Consider the following 18,448-nt stretch of genomic DNA (forward strand, 5'->3'; position numbering starts at 1 on the left):
TATTACTAAAAAACAAAAATTTTTTTCGAATTTTACGCTAATTAAAATGTCGGAAATGAATTATCTTGAATCATTAACTTTTCAGAAACTAATTATTTCTCATCGGATGAAAACATCGACCCAGACAAAAATTATCTGGATTTATTTACTCATTCAAAGTTTCATTATCCTAGCAAATTAGAAGAGTTTTTTTTATATTAGAAAACTAATGACAAAAATTATGATCCGGTAAGAACTATCCACATTTATATAGGGGGCTGTCCGTTAAATACGTCAACAAAATAGGGTTAGCTTCAAAAGTTTTTTTGACAATTGTTCACAGGGAAAGGTCAAGGCAAAATAACGTAAATTATTTTACTTTTTAAATAAATTTAAATACTTAAAAAAAAGAAAATTAGGCAGTGTGTGCAGTTCTGTGTTACACACTCGCACAACCTTCAGCATTACAATAATGCTATTTATATTCTTACTTTTTAGAAACCAAGTTGTGCTTTAAAATGACACGTAACATACAGAACTAAAAAGCACACACAAGATGTTTATTCATAACACTATTATTTTTTCAAAGTTGCTATTGATTAGTCTTTTGTGTAAGCAAATAATATTTATGCGAGTACATAGTCTACATTATATTATTTAAATGTTTATACCTGGTTGGCAACACGCGACTCGCGAAATAAGAAAAGAAATAACGAATTTATTAAAATAACGCACCCGACAAATCAAATGGTGGTGGTCGGCGCGTAAATGGCGATTCACCAGATGTATAAATCCATACTTTTTCTTAATTGTTCTGAATTTTTTTTTATCAAAAATTTTACTTTATTATTTGCCTTGCATATATATTCTGAAGGAAATTAGTTGTAGTTATTTAACATACATAAAATAATATAAAGTAATATAATATAATATATATATATATATAAAGTAATATAATATTGAAATAAAGATGACGGAAGCTCTATAAAAACTGGAAATTTTTGTTTATTGTAACTTTTGGCTCCTCGGTCTCACAAGGTAGCGGACCCTTGGTTTATGCAATTTGTTAAATGCATTTTTTGTTATACTAGACTCTAATATGAATAATTGGCTTTAATTGTAAAATAGGATTAGGTCTTATTGTTAAAGTAAGGAGGATTGGCAAATTCAAGAATTGTGACTCTACACTGTACATAAGTTATGATAAACTTTTAACACCATCATTGCAATTGATTTATTCAGAGCAAATGTTGACGTAATTTTATAGGGAGATGGGGGTTCTATGGAAGTTTAATAAGTTATTGACGAGGGGAAGGGGGAGGCAAAAACTGCCAAAATATTGTTGACGTAATTAATGGACAGTCCCTAAGAATCCTAAGTCGTAATTTTGAAAAAAAATTCAATCTTATTGAAGAAACTAAAAACCTTTTTAACATAATTTGTTTAACTGAAAGTTGGATTAATTCGACAAGTTTTGATAACACAAATTCTCATTTTGAATTATTGCCGTACAATATAAACTTGGTTTTTGGAAGAAGACCATACTAATCTTGTCGCCAGAACCATATAAAAATTGAAATATGAATATAATATGGGGTCGTCCATAAAATACGTCATGCTATAAGGGGGGAGTTGTTGGTTTTGTGACGACTCATACAAAAATTGCTTCTTAGGTGCTACTATTTTGTGACAAGAAGGGGGGGAGGGGGAGGGGGAGGTCGAAAACGGTCAAAAAGTGCGTGACGTAATTTATGGACGACCCCTCAAAATAGCAATCTAAAATATTGAAACCAATATCAAAATTAATATTAAAATTGATAAATTATTATTAAATGGTTAAAGTTTATTATTCTTTTTAAAGATTATTATTCGTTAAAAAAATAATATTTTTTAACTTATTTTTAAAAACTGGAAAAGAGATTGAGATATCAAAATTGGGCTAAACGACTTTATTTTAAAGATAAAGTGCTCAATTAGTTATACAAAATCGATTAAACTTTGTTTTTCAAAAAAGTTTTATTTCAACAAATAAATATTGATTTTTATTCAGATAATATTTTTCAGATTATTGTTTTTTGTCGCAACCCTATAAAAGTTAAGAGCATCATCAATAGGTATTGAAATAACGGTAGATCCTATAAAAGCTCAAGCCTTCAGTGTTGATTCAGTGTGATTCAGTGTTAAATCAGATGAAGCAAAATCATAAAGTTATCTAAAAGCATGAAGAGGTTATAGCATAAACAACTAATTATTCAAAATTTATCGCAAAACAGCTCACTATAGAACCCTATAACTCTGCTTATGAATAAAATTAAATAAAAATATTGTTTCGATGAGTTTATTTTATATATTACTACAACTGTACGAAATTTCAAAGCGCCATAATTAGTAGTTCTCAAGTTATTTGTTGCAGCTAAAAGCATTCTAAAAAATGGCGCTCTGAAAAAAAACCAATTTAAGACAATTAAAATTTAAGTAATAAGTTAAAATATTAAAACAAACTTTTATTTCATTTAATAAAAATGTGCTATCACTTCTCAATGTAAGAGCGGTAGTCTAATTTTATAAAAACAGTAGTCTAAACTTATAAAAGATTTTTCATAAGCTTTGTCGGCACTACTGCAGTTTCTGCCCCCCTCCTCCTTTTTTTTATTGCTGATTATGATAGAGAATTTTATGCTGATTAAGAAACCTATAAAAATATGGGTCTGAAAATTAACAAAAAGTGCTCTAATTCGCTGTTGAAATTTAAAAAATTACACTAAAAAACGCTAATATTCGCCATTTTTTTAAAACGTTTTACACGGTGATTCAATACTTATGAAAGCTTGTGATTTTATTATGCGCATGCGTCTGATACAAATACTAAAATATATAAATATTTATTTACCGTGTTAAAACTTACTATATAGTAATTCCATGTCAAAACAACCAGGCCATGCAACCCTATGTCTTTGGATTTTTTTTATAGTTTTACCATAGTTAGTACATTATAAAGTAAGATAAATCCCAAAATTTCAAGGTCTAACTCCCAACGGTTCGTGAGTAATGGTTGTTTTAATTGTGGCTACTATTATTGTTTTGGTCATTTCCCGCCATTTTTAATTATACATTTCTCTTTATAAAACCATGCCTTTAAACGTGTGAATTCTAAAAATAAGTGACTTAGTTAATCTCAAGGTGACGAATTTAAATATATATATAAAAAACTCATTTTATAATTAAAAAGTACCTAAATATCAATTATAAATGTTAAAATAATGGATACCTGCCACTGTAAAATTTTTAGGTGTGCGGTAAATTTTTTAAGTCTAAAATTTCAAATTAGGTCATTGTATGTTTGAAGGACATCGTGTGAAAGAATCATTTATGCCAAATACATAGTTTTGTAAATATTTTACTTTTGTGCTAAAAATGTATATATAATTGCTGGGGCGGACCACGATTTTTTGGTGTTTGAGTTAAATAACTTCCAGCTAAGTTCTATACTCCAAACCTTTGAATGTTCATACTTATGTCATTTAAGGATGTTCGCAAAAAATTGCGCTGCGAAGAGCCTGGGAACACAAATACCCTAAAAAGTAGAAATCATCCGCCCAAACGTGAAGGGAATTGATTTTTCCAAACAGAAAAATTACTAACTTAAATAAGACTAAAAATTGTACATGTTTTTAAAATTTTGTCAAAAAATCATTTGGCATTCAGAAGGTATAACCATGTAAAGTTTACAACCCCCTCAAAACGAGGGGGGTTGTTTAATTAGGAATGATTTCTAAACAAATCATTATTTTTCAATGAAATTTTATTACCTTTAAGAAATTTCTACCTAGTTTAGGATATTAGAATTTATATTTCAAAAAATTAATTTCCCCCACGTTTTAGATTTCTAATTTTTCGGTATTTTTGTTCCCAAATTCTTTGCAGCGCAAATTTTTGCAAAACATCTTTATATGACATAAGTATGAACATTCAAAGGTTTGGATTATAGAACTTACCTGAAAGTTATTTAACTCAAACACTAAAAAACTGTGGATCTGCTCCTGAATTAAACGTGCAATTTTTATTTCTTTTCCTAAGAGTAATTCCATTTCAAAACAACCAGGCCATACAACCCTAAATTCTCTGACTTTTTTTCAATTTTCGCCAAAGTACTTTAGGAAAAAATGATAATTCCTACCTAAATCTAAATCTAAGTGGTTCTCAAGTTATGAAAGTTTTTTTAATGTATTTTTTGTATCCTTTTTGTTATTTGGTTCCTTTTCTTTTCAAATTATCAGTTTAATTGCTGAAAAAATAAGTTTAATTGCTGAATTCAGACATATTCATCTAATTTAAATGTTGCAATTAGTTCTACATAAATAATGTAATTAATACTTGTGCATTTTTAAATTTGCAATTATAAAATTTTTTAATTCATTATCAAAATGATTTCATGTGATATTGGTAAAGTTTTAAAGTCAGAATGCCATAAAACCTCATATTCTAGAAATAAAGAGATTTTTTTACTACATGACCTAGACACTGATACTCGTCAAAACATTTTATGGAGATCTGAGTTGCGTGCTTGTGAAGAACTATTCAGCATTTGTAATCACCATTTTCACTACTTTGGAAAAAGATTTGAAAAGAAAAATGGCAATTTTTGTAATGTTTATAAAGTGCATAAAAAAAAAAATGAAAGGTAATTTGATTTAAAATATTTTTTATGTAATTATATCAAAGAAACCCTTCTTTAATTCTCAAATTGTATTACTTTTCTGATGGATGTGGAGGACAGTATAAAAATTTTTAAAATCTATGCCATCACTCAGAAGATTTTTTATTGAAAGCTGAATGGATATTTTTTGCAACCAGTCATGGCAAATCTTCTTGTGATGCAATAGGTGATACAGTAAAACGAACAACAGCAAAAAGATGTCCAAAGAAAAATCAAATACTAACAATTGATGCAACGTTTGAATTTCGCACTCAAAAAACGCTCACAATAAAGTTCTTTAAAATTGATAAAGGAACTATGGTTAACGTTAGAGCTACATAAAACAAATGATTTGAGAAGGGAAAAACAATACCAGCAAGTCGAGGATTTCGCAATTGCATACCAGTTTCGAAAGCATCTATATTATTTAAAAAAACTAGTAACAATATAAATCCAAAATCTATTAATATAACTAAAAAATCAAATTACCAAAATTTAAGTTTAATAAATTTTGAGCTAATGCAGAAATACAAATATTGCACATGTACATATGACTCGTTTTGGTGAAATTCAGTAGTTGAAGAAAAAGATGAAGAATATAATAATATAAAAATAAAGTTTATGCATCCACACGGTCCATCTGAACAGTTTTTCTGGCCGAAAAGGAATAATTATTGTTGGATACCAATCACCAATGTAATAACATTAATAAGTGCACCAACAATAATATCAGACAAATATGAACTTTCAAAAAAAGATTTTAACAAAATTAATAAGTAAAATATTAGAGATAATGAAACATTTATATATTACATGCAAGATATGTGGAATAAGTTATTTAAAAGACAAATTTATAAACCATGAGTGCAAGAAAGATCATTTAAGAAAAAACTGCAGCACAATGGTTGATGATTTATATAAAGTTAATAAATCAAGTCATATTCCAAGTGATATTGAAGATGCAGTGTTGCATGTCATTAAACAAAAACTCGATAATTCGAAAAACAATTACAATAGAATTTCTATCTGGTGGGCCAAGAGTAAGAATAATAAAATTTGTAAAGTACTTAAATCTGAAATAAATAAAAAAAATAAAAAAAAGACTTGATTAATTTTGAATAAACATAATAAAGATTTATGTTAATTATATATTTATAGGTTTATTTATTATTATTTTTGGCTTATAGCCCATTTGTTTAACTGTTACACCTAAAGCTTACAAGGAAAGTGCATCTTGCAGCAGCAGTACACTGAGAAAAAGACACAGATTCCTGATGCAATCTAATCATCAAGTTGGAAATTCAAATGATTCGCAAATAATACAAACAGCAGTTATGCTAAAATCATTTGATGACAATCAAAAAAGTAAATTGTTAGAAAGTGCTAAGATTGGAATAGTTGAATATACTGCAGAAGAATTGGTTGCTTTTAAGGCTGACGTAGGAATACCGTGGAATAAACTAAAAACTTTGACTAGGTAAAAAAATATTTAAAGAATGTTAATTGTTTAGAGAGTAATAAATAGAGAGTTATAAATGTTGCATATTCAAATGAGTCAATTAAACGTGGTAAAAAGGTCCAAATGATAATTACTTAATTTTGTAGGTGGTTAAATTCAAAAAATATTAACACTGCTTCAAACATTAAACAAAGAGTAGTTGCAAATGACTTGGCAGGGAGTGATCTTGTTGTGTTAGATTCAGATTTTATTTTTCAAAATATAAATAATAAGTTAGTTTTTGAAATCAAACTTACTCCCTGGGCATATATAGACAATCTGCCTAAAAATATTGAAATTATGCTAAATATTCTTGAAAGGTATGGACATTTTTAACTGAAAATATAAATATAAAGAAGAGTAAATGTTAAAAATGTTTTTCTTATATCTTATGTATTTATTTGAACATTCTAGTTATAACTTAATAAAACACGATGGAATAAAAAAATGATGAAATACACATTAAAATTGGAGGAGATCATGGAGGTGGTTCATTTAAAATGAGTTACCAAATTGTAAACCAAGACCAACCAAACTCAAAATCTAATAGTATTGTGTTCAGCACATTTGAGGTAAAAGATCGAACTAATCTCATAGTAGGGTTATATCGATATACACTACAATTTGACCAGATACAAAAAATGATATGGCAGTGAGTTACAGTTTCTGAATAAAATAGCATCATAATTTAAATAAAATTCAAATATTTTATGTTGATTTATTTAATTTTAAATTTTATTCAGAAATTGTAATGTTCGTGTTTTTATGTTTGGAGATTATGATTTCCTTTGCAGTGTATATGGAATCACAGGAGCTATCGGTAGATTTTTTGTATTTTAAGAGATTTTATATAATAAAGGTTACCATTTTGTTTTATTTTCTTTAGTTTGATTAACACCATACAATAATGATAGTTTAGCTGTTTTTATAGGTCGACATTGCTGTCTTTTTTGTGATATAACCAAAAAAAATATCCAACTGGGTCCAATTAATAGAAAGGACAGTGTTTCGCAAAGGAAGACCACAATGGAAAAAACGGCAGAGCCACATTTTTATAATTTTTCAGTTATGGCCCTTGGGTAATAAAGCATTGAAAAATGCTTCTTTTAAGCCAAGTTTCAAATGAAAAAACCGACATAGTCTATGGTAAAATGGAATAAGAAAATATGGTATACAATGGAAAAAACAGCAGTGTCCACCAGTGACAAGGAAAGAAAAGGCAGGGTCCATATAATAACGTTATATGTGACTCTGCCGTTTTGATTTCTATTGTGATTCTCATATATTTAATTATTTCATAACTATTATTTGCTACACTTAATGGCTTTTTTATTTTAAATTAATACTTTTTGAGCACGTAAACACCTATGCCTCCGCCTTTTTTATTGCTTCCTCGTGGTTGGCTAATTAGTTTGTAATTTGCCAAACTATAATTAGAATTCAACTCTAGAGGACATTCTAGAGTTGAATTCTAATTATAGTTTGGTAATTTATAATAGATAGAAATTCTTTTCAAAAAAAAAAAAAACGCTTTTTAAATTCGTAAAGTTTTAAGAGCAGTGCTGAGCTTAGTGGTCATCCATTCCACACAAAAAATATAATCTTTTTTTTCATTTTCCTTGCTGCTGTTTTGACTCAAAGAAAAACTTTTCAAAGAAAAACTTTTCAAAATTTTGCCGCATGCTTCTTATGTTTAAGTGTAATATAGAAAGTAAATTTAAATCTTTTTTGATTTTAAGTTCATAAGGATCAAAATAGGGTGTTTTTATTAAGCTCATTTGAGTTCCAGTACACAAGCTCATTTGAGTAACCAGTACACAAAGAATCTATACTAAAACAAAATGGCTGACTACGATGCTACATCTATTGTTACAGACAAGCCAAAAAAGAGAAAGAAAAATGGCAGTAAGAAAGACATAGCAAAGAAACAGAGGTTGTCATCTCATGTAACTGGCCCTGACTGTAAATGTATAAGACTTAAATGCTTTCAAACAGTCAAAGAAGAGAATAGAGCTTTGCTCCTCGAGTCATTCAATGCATTACCAACAAAGGATGCTCAGGTGAGTTCTTCTTTTAAGTTTTAAATTAAACTCTTTAAATATAGTTCTAGACTATTTTTTTATTTATAATACTAGCTCTAGATTTAGGTCTAGACCTAGATTCATAATTTTAATGCACCTGTTATTCCACCATGAACATGTTGATTAAATAAGACAAAGAGTTTCTCATTCTCATTTTCATTCAAATTTAGTTAGGTCTAAAATAGCTAGACCTGTACATCTGAATCGTAACCATGGTAGACATCTGGTTGTATTACTGTGTTATGATACCCAAGGCTGGTATTGTATGTTTAATAGGCATTTTTAACTTAGTTTTTTAGTGGGGTGGACCCAATATCACAGTTCATTGTTCTATTTGAACGCAGCATACAAATTTATTAATTCTAACAAAGTAGGTAGGCTTATATATTTTTAAATTTTATAAAAATGCTTGTGTTTCCAAAGATGTGTGACCGGTTGCGTTAATAATCTTATATTGCTTCTTTTTACAGGATTCCTATCTTGCTTCACTGATTACAGTCGCGGAGATTAGCCGAAAAAGACCTCAAAAGGAAGAGCCTAAAAGTGCAAACAATCACAGCTATCAATATAAAGTATTCCTGAAGAGTACAGATGATGTTGACCCAGATTCATTTGCCTATGTTTGCTTTCAAGCCTTCATCTCCATCTTTGGAATTAAGAAAGGGAGACTTGAGACTATCAAGAGAAGTCTTGCTACTACAGGTAATTTATACTATTAGCAATAGTTTTTTGTTTCAGTTTGTGGAATAAAAAAGCTATTTTTTCTTATCATAGTTAATGTAAAAAAAATGCACATTTTTCTATAATCCTTTCTTGTCTATATATTAATATTTTTCAAAATTTAAAAAGAAATGTTGAAATTCATAAAGAGTGCTGTTATTCTCTGAACATGTATTTTTATAACTTTTTTTTAATTTTTTTTACTCACCCCAGGCCTGCCTCCTGTTGATGGACGAGGAAAGCATGGCAGTCATCACAAAATATCTGATGAACTGCGGCAGAGAATAAGAGACCACATCTCTTCGTTTAGGGGTCGGCAGTCTCATTACTCACAAGAGAAGACGAGACGGCTGTACCTGCCAGAAGAACTCAGCATCTCCAAGATGTTTGATTTATATCAAGAGAAGTGGCCAGGAGACAGTTTAGTGTATGAGTCATACAGGCTTATATTCAACAACGATTTTAACATTGGCTTTGGGTACCCAAGAACCGACACTTGCTCAGCCTGCGACCAGTTCTTGGCAAAAATAGAAATTGCTACAAAGACTCTTGAATCAGACCCAACAAATGAAGTCCTCATAAGGGACCTGAAGCAGTTAAAATTTCAAAAAGATCTCCACCAGCGAAAGGCTGACACATTCTACCAGAGAAAAAGAGACGCTAAGCGAAGGGCCAAGATTACACCTCATCTTGAGGCCTTTACGTTTGACTACCAAAAAAATGTCAACCTACCCAACAAGTCCACCAATGACTTTTACTACAACAGAAAGCTCACATACCAATCATTTAACATTCACCAACTATCAACTGATGATGTTTTTCTTTACTGCTATGATGAGACTGTCGCTAGAAAAGGTTCAGATGAGGTGGCTTCTTTCCTGTATGACCTCATCACAACCAAGGTCAGCAAAGAGGTTACTCACCTTGAACTATTCTGCGATTCCTGCTCAGGACAGAATAAGAACTTTACCCTGATTCGGTTTTTAGATTATATGGTGCACCATAGAAAAAGGTTTACCTCAGTGACAGTGACATTCCCTGAGCGCGGACATTCTTATATGGAGTGTGACAGGGACATGGGTCCAGTAAATACAAAGTCTTGTGCTAGTGTTCCAGAAGACTGGATAAAAATATTTAGTGAAGCACGAAAACATCCTACACCATTTAACGTGACTGATGTTAAACAGGATCTGGTCAAAAACTTCTCCGGCTTTCTAAGGCCATTGTATAAGAAAGGCTGCCCGTTCCCCACGCGCCCCATTCGGGAAATGGTTTTTAACAAGGATGAAGGTCCAGGGACCGTTTGTCACAGAGACTCATGGAACGGTATTTTCTTGAAAACAAACATCATTGTTCCGACGAGAAAAAACAATTTTTCAGTATGCACAGCAGTGCCAGTAGCTTTGTATGAAGACAGACTGGCTATATCAGCTGCAAAGTACAAAGACATCCAAGTCCTCAAAAAATTTACCACCAATGAGGCATTCTATGATGCTCTGCCGTATGACGATAAAGTTGAAGATGAGGGTCAAGACCAGTGAATGTTCATGCATTTTTTATTTTTTTATTTGTTTAAAACAAAAAAAATTTTAAAATTTAATGGTTTTATATAGTTATTTCTTATGTGTTACAATAGAAAAACAGGCAAAGTCCTAATCAACGGAAAAAACAGCAGAGTCCAATCTGAACACATTTTGAAAAAACAAAATTTTCCATGAGCTAACATGATTTTCAGAATATTTATTTGTTAAAATTTGATGCTTAAATGGATGACCTTCCCTTAAAAATTAAAAGAATTGACAGTTTCTCACATAATTTGTAATAAAAAGGTTTCAAACCTTTAATTTAGGTTTTCTCAAAATGTGAAAAATGTGACTCTGCTGTTTTTTCCATTGTGCTTTTCAAAATCTTTAAAGTCTTTAAACATTGATTTTCATCGTTTCCAAAATAATGGCGGAAATTTAAAAAAGGCGAAGTTTTTTAACAATGTCATTAATGAAACATTATTTAATATTCCTCTAGATCAGATTATTTATTTTCAGCACTATTTTTTGGATTTTTAATGCTGGTAGTGGTTTCAGTGGTAGTGTTGGACCAGTTGATGTTAAATCTAAAAGTAATTATAATTTTGTTTTTAGGTCGTTATACCCGCTTTACATATATCTTTAGGTATCTATTTGAAGTTTTTTAACATGTTTGAGGATGAATGTCACTTAATAGATATAAAACTTGCTGGAGAACTTGCATTACAAAATAATACGATTGGAAGAGATGATTTTGACAAATATGTTAATTTGCATATTCAATCAAATGTTACAAAAAGTATTATTGATGACTGTGATAATAAAATAACATTTTTACAAGAAACAATTTCAGTGAAAGTTTTATGTGAACCAAACAAAACTGAAGAAATTAAGAAAGTATATGTACCAAGAATACACCACTATGATTTAAAAAGAAGTGACAAAGTATTCATTGTTACATAATTATGTTTGTATAAAAAATATGAATTTTATTTAATTTAGAACAAGACCTTTGAAAGCTACAAAAAATATATCAATTTCAATTCCATTTCCAACAATTTTTGTAGCATATGTTTTAAAATATTTTTTTAGAAAAAAAAGAACTAAATTCATTGAATGAAGCAAACATTCTTGATAAAATTTCAGGTCCCTGCATTCAGCAACTTGATGAAGTTTTAAAGGCTTATCATGTACAAAGACAGGCTTATCATGGGAAATGTTTTGTTGGAAACCATGTTTACACAATACTTAAGGTTTTTTTAATATATTATATTTCAAAATCTTTATTAATAAAAATATTTTAAAAATTATTTAATTTAACATATTTAATTTAGTCTCAGCCTTTGCTTGATTTGTGCAATTCTATCCCAAAACTAATTTCGAATCTTGGTTTCATTGACACTGATGTTTATTTACTATCAAATAATTTGAGTCAGAAATTTAAACAGTTGTTTCAATATTATTCAAAATGTCATAACTTCATGAACAGCTCGCAATCTTTTCAACAGAATGATATTCATGAGCTAGGTAGGAGTTAGAAATTTATTTACAAAATACCTATCAAATTTTTTTCATATTCGTTAATTATTTAATTTTAGAATCAGCAATACGCAATCTTATGGAATTTTATCGTTTGGCTCGGCCAAATGAATCTATAACTCCGAAGATGCACTTGGTCGAATCCCATATTCTATAATTTATTCAAAATTGGGGATTGGGCATTGGAGTTTATGGGGAACAAGGTGGCGAAAGTTTCCATCCCGAATTTAACAATCTTAATCGTTTATTTTGGCACATGAAAGGTTGTAGTCGCTTGAAAAGCACTTTGAAGGAACATTGTATACGAAACCATTCTAAAACCAAAGCAATGAAGCCGGAAATTAAAAAAAGAAAAACATTTCGAACGTAAATTAAATTGAGTCCAAATATGTGTATATATAGTTTATATTTGTTTTGAAATTGTATCGTAATTTTGATACGAAGATATCAAAATATATTATTTATCCTAACAAATGCATTATTATTAGAAAAAATACTTTCTAGAACTAGAAAAGAAACTACCCTCTCCCGCATTCTTGTGTTTTTGCAGTATGCACAGCCAGGAATTAGACGCATTGGTATTTTACTAATTACAATATGTTAATAATCTATGTTGGATACAGGATTGTGAAATGCGCTTCTTTTTTTATTATTATCAGCAGTGGCGAACTGATCTAGACCACCTACCTATTCTGAAAAAGGTGGGCCCACTCGGTCAACAGACACAATATCTCATGAGCATCATTTGTGCATGCTATTATAATTATCACAATAATATTTAGCATGCATATAAATTGTTATCATGAAAAGGAATAGATTATCTGAGGTTGTAGAACATTAGAGCATGTTCACCAAAACATTAGAGTATGTTCACCAAAAAATTGCAGAGTTTTCCTGTGAACAGATTCTTTTATTTTATTTGTATTTCATACTATATATAACATATAAATAGAAAAAGAATTACTAAAATTGCATTTAACCCTGAACATCGTGCAAGTTTAGGGTTTTAAATTTCATAAAGCAAAAAATAATAATTTCAACAGCTTGCCGTTAAAGCATGCTACTCTTCAAAAAAAAAAAATTTTCAAACAAAAGATATTCGTTCAAATGTCTAACAGATGTTTCCGTTTTTCAGAAAAAAAACCTTGCTTCGCTTCATTTTTTACACTTTTAGATTGTGTATTGTAGTCTAGATTCTTTGTTAAATTACAATTTATTGATGTAAATATATATTGTTTTATTTTTGATAAACTTACTTGCCAGTATTCAGTGTCAAGCAGTGTTAATGTTTGTTTATTTGATTTTAAACACTTTAAAACAATACTAAGATTCAATTTTACTATTTATAGTAACAGTTGATAACAGCTTTAAATTAAAATGATTTTAAATTTTTTTATAAATTTAAACATAATTATGTTCTTTTTTTTTTAGCTGCCTAAGTCATCACTTGATTAGTTTGCTTACTGTTGAAACATGGTTTTAATTCTGTAAATTTAATGATATCAAATTTACTCTATTAATCATTAGTCAACAGTTAGAGAGAAGCTGGAACTTCAAATAATAAAGGTAAAAATAATTTTGTTTTCTGGTAACTTAATAAAACCAGTTGATATTATTTATTGTGCGTCTTTTTTTACTTTTTTTAATATGTTGCTTTGGAAACACTTTCTTTCTCTCCCTCTCTTTCTTAGATGGGAGTTAAATGAGAATTAGTACAGAAAGCATCAATAAAAAATGTAATTACTGAGCTCTTACGTATTTTTTAATACCACAATTGATAATGACCATGTATATAAAACATTTTATGAGTTGCTTGCTTACTTATGATATAATTGTTCAAATTGTTTAACTATAATTGTTCAATATTGTAATAAATAAAGTCTTTTTAGTTCAAGTATTTTAGTTAATAAAATATCTTAATAATTTGTGGTTTTATTTGGCCGTGTTTTTACGTTAAGTTGTCTTGCATTTTTATAATCTTTTCTTTTTTAATATTTTGGAGAGACATAGTAATGTCTGTAATGTGTGCTTACAAATATCGTATGCTATGCGATATTGCTTCTGTGTTTTGTGTTGATAGAGCTGGGCTGTTAAAGCTATTTTTTTAATTCTTTATATTTTCTGTTATATTATTATCCTAATTCTACTAACAATAAAATGCAAATGATACTTTTGTAATTAAAAATAGTAATTATTTTTCATTTTTTTTTTTAGGTGTTAGCAGGCTTTACTTGACTTTCCTTTTATGGTACCTGCTGAGTGTAACAGATTTTTAAAAGAACTTAACTGATGTTAATGTAGCCTTTTTTTGTCGTTAACTAAAAGCAATGATATAATTACTAATAACCCGTATTACGGGTTGCTTACTGCTAGTTACAATAAATACTTTATTTTTTGAAATAAAATGCAGTATTGAGCAAATTTGCAATTTGCTCAATACTGCAATTTTTTTTGCTCAATTTGCATTGAGCAAAAAAAAAAAAGGTTTTCGCATATTTTAGGTTTATATCAAGAAAATAAATACTATAGAAATTAAGCCATTCTACATATCTTACAAAAGGTTTCTTATAAAAAAAATATTAAAAAAAAAATTATTCGGGGGCTAGGCCCCCTTCCCTCCCGGTGGCTACGGCTCTGTGATTTATTAATAATAACTAGCGTCCGGACAGGTAAAATACAGGTCTTGATAAGTTTATTCAACACCGACCATTTCTCTACATATTAACTTCAATATTTTTTTACATAAAAGTATCTTTAACATTGATGACAGTTGCGTAACATTTCTTCCGTTGGCATTTTTGAAGGTTCAGGACCGTTAAAGCAAAAAAATTACTGGCTTTTATTAGCAAATTTTAACTTTTAGATAAAAATTTTAATAAAAACGAATTTTTTATATATTTAAAAATACTTAAAGTAGTATAATTAATAACATAAAATTTTTGATAAAATATTTATCAAAATTATTAATAAAAAGTTATTAAAATTCAACGTTAAAGATAAAAACCAGGCCAAATTATTGAAAAAAAAGGAAAAATTCGCTTTAACAACCCGCTAGCATATTTTGAAAGACTATTGACCCCTTTCATATTTTGAAACCCTTTAGACCCTTTCTTTTGATTTTGCGTAACAAACGCGTAAGCGCACGCCTTTGGCATTCAAAACAAATCATTTTTTAGCGAAGCAGTAAATTTTAACGTCTTTTAATATTATAGGAGTGAAAGGTTTACCTTAACGAAAATATTTTTTAATAATCATTTATATTTATAAAATATTATGTCTGACGTGTGTTATAATTATAGGAGCACAAATAGAAACACATTAGCTAATGCTCATTTGAGCTTTATTCGAATACCAGCTAATAAGGCTGGACCTAATGTTAACAGAAGAGAAAAATGGGTTGCTGCAATTAAAAGAGAAAAATTGAACAAAAAACAAATAAATCATGCTCGTTTCTGTAGTGCTCATTTTAATACAGACTTTTATTATTGCTTTCATTATTTTTTGTGTTCTTATAGTTTTCATATATTATTTACACTTAAATAAAAATAACAGAAAATTAATAAACTCTTTGATTTAAAACTTTAGTAATCTTATTATATATTAACTATGCAGTTGATCTTTCTGAGGGAAAAAATCTAATAATCCCTGTCATATTGATTTTATGCCAACTGTATTTTATTTCCAATTATTCTCCAAGCTCATCACACGTGCGACCGCACGCGTTTCCAGAGGAGACCTGCTTATTTGAGAATTTCAATTATCTTTTTATTTTTGTATAAAGTTAATTATTGCCATAAAATTATATAATATTTGTTGATTTCTTTTAAAATAAATAATGGAGAAAAGAAAACTTTCAGGTTGGGAACTTAAACACAATTCTTCTTCTTTTCGCTTACGAAAAGAAGAATAGTTGAAATCAAATCAAACATCTTAGAAAAATTTCTATTAAAAACTCATCATCATAAATGGCCGAAGAAAGTCCAATAATTAAAGATCTGGTTGATTTTGGAAATGAAACCAGACCAACTGAATCTATTAATTCAATTGAAACTACTCAAACAATTAAAATATTGACTAAAACTGCTACCTCAGAATGCTTTGACGGTATTAGCGTGTGGAAGGAAAATTAAACAATGATTTCATACCAGATGCTGTTATAAAAAGTCCTAACAGTTTCAAAAAAGATTCTATTAACAATCTAAGAAATGTTGATAGTTTGAGTTTTTCAAATCATTATTTGTACCGCAGCATGGACAATGGTGAAAAAAATCATTGAGCGTTGTTCGTAAATTCAAAGAAGCTAACAACTTTAACTTTAACAACCTTAACTTTTGATGTAAACTTAATCCTATTATGTTAGCTCGTAATGGTGGTAATGATTGGCGCCATATTTCACAAATTTAAAAAAAAAAACGAAAAAAGCCTCGATCATTTTGACTGCTAGAGCATGTGGATGGATCTGAAAAATAGATTACAAAAAGAAATTGAAAAAAGAAGTTTTATTTAAAGAAGCTATACATTGGGACAACGTAATGAGAAGATTGATTTCCCTAACTATTATTACGGCAAAGCAAAATCTGCCACTCAGAGGCTCTTGTGACAAAGTCTATCAAAATAATAATGGAAACGTTCTAAAAATGTAAGGAATTTTGGTTGAATTTAATCGAGTTATGGAAAAACATTTGTTGAGAGCAAAAAAAAAACCAAATTCTGTGCAAAAGATATTCAGAATGAAATCATTGACTTGATTGGCAAATTCATTTAATTCAAAATTTGCTCAAATGTCCAAAAGTCTGTGTATTTTTCAATTATTGTTGATGGTACGCTAGGCATCAGTCACCAGGAGCATATGTCAATACTGGTTCGATATGTTGATGTAAACGATAAGAACGAAATTCGAATTAATGAAAGTTTTCTTGGATTGAACTTAATTGAAGGTTTGACAGGACTTGAATTTTCAAATAAGATATTTGACTCTCTGAAAAAAAATAAATTGTCAGCGGAAAACATAAAATATCAGAGCTATGACAATGGTGCAAATATGAAAGGCGTAAGAAATGGTGTACAAGCTTTCATTCTTAAAAAAAACAGCCGAGCGGTTTATATTTCATGCTTCAGTCACACAATTAAGATGAATCCAAGATGATGTAAATAAGAGGACTTAGTAAGAGTGTTGTAAGATGATGACTTAGTAAGAGTGTTGTCAGAGGGTTGGGTAAGAGTGTTGACATTCATCAGTATTAGAATGTTCTCAATATTGCAATAAAATTAAGCAGAAAAAATGAAAGTTTTTAAGTGATTTGTTTTTATAAAAAAAGATGAATGAAATGATTACGTTTAGAAATAGAAGATGCACAAGTAGAAATGAAACTTTCGATTCCCATCTGAATCCAAAAGATTGTTGAAGATGTACAAGTAGAAATGAAACTTTCGATTCCCATCTGAATCCAAAAGATTGTTGAAGAGGCACATTTTTCAGTATTAAGATGAAAAACATCTGCTGAAGTACCATTAAAGAACATTAGAGTCGCATAGTTGACTAAATGAGTAGGAGATTGAAAAACACAAAAACAGTGACAACAGTGTCAGTTGTATTAGAGCTAAGATATTCAGTGTGAGGAGCATTAAATTCATAATAATAATTTATAACCATGTTACTTAATTACAATTTTTTTTTTCATTAATATAATTGTTTGATGTTTTCTAGTTAGATATTTCTATATTTTTATTGACTTAAATTTTTATAATATATGAGTTTATTATTTTGTGACTTGATACAGAGCATAATTTTACTTCATGTTGTTTCTTAATAATAATTATTGTTATGATAGTAATGATTAATATTAATTATTGTTATGATAGTAATGATTAATATTAATTATTGTTATGATAGTAATGATTAATATTAATTATTGTTATGATAGTAATGATTAATATTAATTATTGTTATGATAGTAATGATTGCATAACTTTTTATTTTTATTATTTTACTCAAAATATTTGTATTTTGACCACTAACATTAAAAAAAAAAACTTGAAAAATTTAGCTTGATTGACCTACCTGCTCGAAAGTTATTATTGAATCATATCTTTTGAACAGGTAGAAGATTGTATTAAAAAAAATAATCACTTAAAATGAATTATTTGGGTCAAAAATCACAATACAAAATTTCAGGTGATAACCTTTTTTACTTATAAAGTTATGATTTGTCTAAATTTGGCCAAAATTTTCAATTTTGGTAAATATTTATCCAATTATAACTTTTGAAAATACTGGCCAATCAAGCTAAACTTTTCGAGATTTTGTTTTTTTCATAAAATCTGTGGGTAGGCAAAGTTTGAAGCAAATCTGAGGTGGTACCCGGAGGTTATTACTCTAAGAACCATTAGGTGATTTAATATGAAATGGTTC

The 18,448-nt window shown here is 29.0% G+C and overlaps 2 protein-coding genes across 2 annotated transcripts; both read left to right on the forward strand.

Annotated features, from left to right (window-relative positions):
• The first annotated feature begins 5,257 nt into the window (after nt 1–5,257).
• LOC136076604 (uncharacterized) lies at nt 5,258–7,392 on the forward strand. Its single transcript, XM_065789900.1, has 6 exons — nt 5,258–5,715; nt 5,863–6,152; nt 6,281–6,493; nt 6,588–6,825; nt 6,917–6,993; nt 7,105–7,392. Exons 1-4 carry the CDS (start codon nt 5,584–5,586, stop codon nt 6,622–6,624), a joined length of 672 nt encoding a protein of 223 aa, XP_065645972.1. The 5' UTR covers nt 5,258–5,583; the 3' UTR covers nt 6,625–6,825; nt 6,917–6,993; nt 7,105–7,392.
• Nucleotides 7,393–8,014: 622 nt separating this feature from the next.
• Nucleotides 8,015–11,442, forward strand: LOC136076282 (uncharacterized). Its single transcript, XM_065789755.1, has 3 exons — nt 8,015–8,233; nt 8,725–8,956; nt 9,188–11,442. Exons 1-3 carry the CDS (start codon nt 8,015–8,017, stop codon nt 10,513–10,515), a joined length of 1,779 nt encoding a protein of 592 aa, XP_065645827.1. The 3' UTR covers nt 10,516–11,442.
• The last annotated feature ends 7,006 nt before the right edge of the window (nt 11,443–18,448 follow it).

This window comes from Hydra vulgaris, chromosome 02 (genome assembly GCF_038396675.1).
Source record: "Hydra vulgaris chromosome 02, alternate assembly HydraT2T_AEP".
Taxonomy (NCBI): Eukaryota; Metazoa; Cnidaria; class Hydrozoa; order Anthoathecata; family Hydridae; genus Hydra; species Hydra vulgaris.